The sequence below is a fragment of the Vicia villosa genome, linkage group LG7, assembly GCF_029867415.1.
Source record: "Vicia villosa cultivar HV-30 ecotype Madison, WI linkage group LG7, Vvil1.0, whole genome shotgun sequence".
In the NCBI taxonomy this organism is placed as follows: Eukaryota; Viridiplantae; Streptophyta; class Magnoliopsida; order Fabales; family Fabaceae; genus Vicia; species Vicia villosa.
Window position 1 is genome coordinate 3829007 of NC_081186.1, and position 3653 is coordinate 3832659.

The window sequence follows — 3653 nt, forward strand, 5'->3', positions numbered from 1 at the left end:
GGAGGCTCCGAATTTAGTTTTATTATTCATTCTATTATAAGCTTTTGCTACTTGATTTTCCAAACTTTGAGGTAAAATTTGTTAAGCGTCAAGCGAATATGGTTGCTCATTGTTTAATAAAGGCGGTCAATTCTTAGTCTCGACATAGTTATGTTAATTGTATACCTCCAAATAACTGTTTTATTGAATGAAAGAAGTTAATTTTTTTTTTTTGAAAAAAAAAACAACCTTACACTTATTTATTTTAAATATTCTTGTCTAAAAAGTCCCTCCAAGTATCTGTTTTCATGTGGAAGTGATGATATCCACAAGTTTCACAAAAAAAGTCTTTAATCTTTGAAGCAACTAATAGAAGATAAAAAAAGTAATAAAGAGTTGAAGAAAGAGTAGCATATGTATTGTTTTAATCATAATCATGTAGTACACAAGCACATGACATTTGTGTTGAAAGCACTCAAAATATCCCCACACAAACTCCAAAGCATATTGTGGGACAATATATTCACCTAACCCAAAAAGATAGAGAAACAATCCCATAAACAAAGCAACAGAATGAAAGTGTGAGGAGAGGAGGGTATACGGTCCTACAACCCCCCTTACCAGTATTCTCACAGGCTGTTAAAGGATATCAAAGCAAACTGACACTACACATGCCCTTGCCTCACAATTGCACTTCCACATGCTCACTGGCCCCTAACCATCTTTTTTACACACATTGTACTTCCACATGGTCACTGGCCCCTAACCATCTTTTTACACACTTTTTTTAAACCGATTATGTTTTGCGTGCAATTGCATAAACTAATGACTTGAGTAGGAGAGGAGTACAAAAGACAATAAAACTCTCACTCTAAAAGCATGTTTAAGGTTGAATTCGAACCTAAACTAAATTCGAACCTAAACATCAGATTAAGTCGAACTTTTAGTACTCAGACAAACACGTTAGAAAATAGATCATTTCTTTTTAAATTCATATTTAATATAATCAATTCAATCAAAATTAATTAATTTGCACATCATACAACAAAACACACTTATAGTACACAATCCTAAACCTTTTTCTTCTTTCTAATAATCAATTTTTCTCTCCTCAACTATCAGTTACAAACCACACTCAAACTGTCATTAAACTCCTCACATTTCATATCTTAGAAAACAAGTTCTTTTTTGTTCCTATCTAATATTATACACAACACTTTAACTAAAAGTAAACTATAGTTAATTAGCACATTGAATATGCTGATTAGCATGACAATAAGGTGCATTGCAAGTGCCTGTGGCAAGTGATTAAGTGGTCATTGGTGAGGCCAGCTGCTTGCATAAAAGAATGAACCATTGTGGGGCCTACAAACCTAAACCCTCTTCTAATCATGTCTTTGCTTATGCTTTCTGATTTTGATGTCTTTACTGGAATCTTGTGGCCAAATTTGTACTGTGTGGAAATGGATTTATGATTCACAAAACCCCATATGTATTTGTCAAATGAACCAAACTCCTTGTTAACCTGTAATTGTAAATTGGACTAATTAGCATTATCAACAAATTTGAACATATATTATCCTAATATTCCATTTAAATAAGCTACATTTCACATTCATTTTTATGTGTCTAGGTAAAAAAGAAAAAGGCTTTGAGTGTGTTTACCTCCAAAATTCTATTAGCATTATCAACCACTCCTCTAACTCTGCTTATATCAATGCCATATTCCAAACTAATAGACATCATTTGCTTATCAGTCAAGTTTGCCAAAGTTGCTGGATTAAATTCTGAAAATGCAGTCCTGTAAATAATTTAAATTTCATTAGTTCAATTATTCTAAAAACATTGAATACGACTCAGACACTAACTTATAGACATCAGTAATAATTTGAAAACTCAAAAGAAACATATGTTATGACAAGTGTGACTAACGAGTTCGTGTCAGATATTTTACAAATGTCTGACACTTAGACACGCCTTCAGGAAGTAACTAGTATAATAGAATCCAACCTGAAATCTTGACGTTTCTTTAAGATTGATGTCCAATCAGATCCAACTTGAGCACCACTTAAAACTAGAAGTTCAAACAACATTCTGCAAGGGCAAGAGAATATTTTTCAATCATCATTTGTTTTGTACATAATTTTTGTTTGTTTGATTTTCAATGTGTAATTAGTGTGTGATGAAATGAAAGAAAAAAGAGAAGTGAGAACCTACTTGTCATCATGCACTGGAACTCCCCATTCCTCGTCATGATAAGCAATATAGATTGGATCTATTCATTGAAAGAGACACATTAAGATTAGCATATTTTATTTTTCAGATAAAGCACACACCACAGTGTATGTATAATGTATATACCACAGTTCCATAAGTCTTTGAATTACCTGAATTGGCTGTGATAAAGCTGCATCTTTTCTCCTCAACTTGACTTGTTTTTGAAGCAAGGTTGTTTAAAGTATCAAGAGGAACAACAACACTTTCAAATTTTGCAGACTTTGATCTTCCATAATGAGCAATCTTCATTTTTCTCTGAGCATGCTGCAATGCCATCTGTTCTCTCCGCATACCAGCAATACTTCCTGGTGAATCAGTGATCAAACTTGAAGAGTAACTCAATGATGTCTCTACAGAGTTACCACATGAACCTTCTTTATAACTCTTGGACTTTTTTAAAGTCGAAGTCTTTGTTAAGTTTCTTGGTGTTACAATCTTTTCAGAACTTGTGTTCAAGAGAGTAGTTTCATTGATTCTCTTTGTTGGTGTTGGTAATGGCCTTGGTGACTTTAATAACTTGGGTGAAAGTGGAGGTGTTGGTGAAGTTTTGGTATGAAGTGGTGGTGATGTTGGTAGTGGAAGTTTCTTGATTGAGTTTCTTCTTTCAATGGTTGGAACTCTGTTGCAAGTTGGTTGAAGAACAGGTCTGCCATTGATTTTGGCAACAGGTGATGTTGTGGCTGCTGCTGTTAGTTTGGTTTTGGAGCTGCACATTTTGTTGTTAGTGTGGTATAATGGAAGAATGATAAGGGAAGGTAAGAAATGAAGAATGTGATGAGGGGATGGAAAGGAGGAAAGTGGGGTTTTATAAAATGTGTGGATGGATGGATGGTGGGGACAGGACAGGTAAAGGAGAAGTTGTAACATAGGAAGGTTGGAATCTGTCTTACAACCTATTCTCAAGAATATTATTTTTTTTTAATAAAGGTTAATGTACTATATGGAGTATTAATCAAAGTATAGTTAACTACTAGTAATTTAATTGATACTTGAATCAACATCATGTAATTAGAGAATGAAGAAGGTTATGGGTGGATTGGTGGGTTGGAAATTGTGATGTGCTGGAATCATGAGCGTGTTTTTATGATTACATGATGGAAGTATGGAACTTTCCTCATTTCCACCATGTTGTGGTAATGTGCTTCTCTTCCCAAGGATTTTTTAGGTTGGAGTGAGGGGCAAGAAAGGTAAAAATGCAAGAAGAAAAACACCAATCATTATTTGGTCTATTCTTTTTAGCTGTATGGAATCTCATTCTCTGTCACTATCTCATCTCATAAGGGTAGAAATATATTTAAGAGCCTTTATAAACACCGTTACAAAGTTGGCACAAGGACTGAAATAAATGGTTAATAAAATAATTGAGACTTTTGGTGGGGTTTTTATGACACTTGAAT

General features: G+C 33.9%; 1 protein-coding gene across 1 annotated transcript; it reads right to left on the bottom strand.

The window, feature by feature from the left end:
* Positions 1-375: 375 nt before the first annotated feature.
* Positions 376-2991, bottom strand: LOC131616904 (uncharacterized). The gene is made up of 5 exons (XM_058888350.1): positions 2367-2991; positions 2197-2254; positions 1990-2073; positions 1645-1780; positions 376-1504 (listed from the first exon to the last, which is right to left on the bottom strand). Exons 1-5 carry the CDS (start codon positions 2968-2970, stop codon positions 1244-1246), a joined length of 1143 nt encoding a protein of 380 aa, XP_058744333.1. The 5' UTR covers positions 2971-2991; the 3' UTR covers positions 376-1243.
* Positions 2992-3653: the final 662 nt, after the last annotated feature.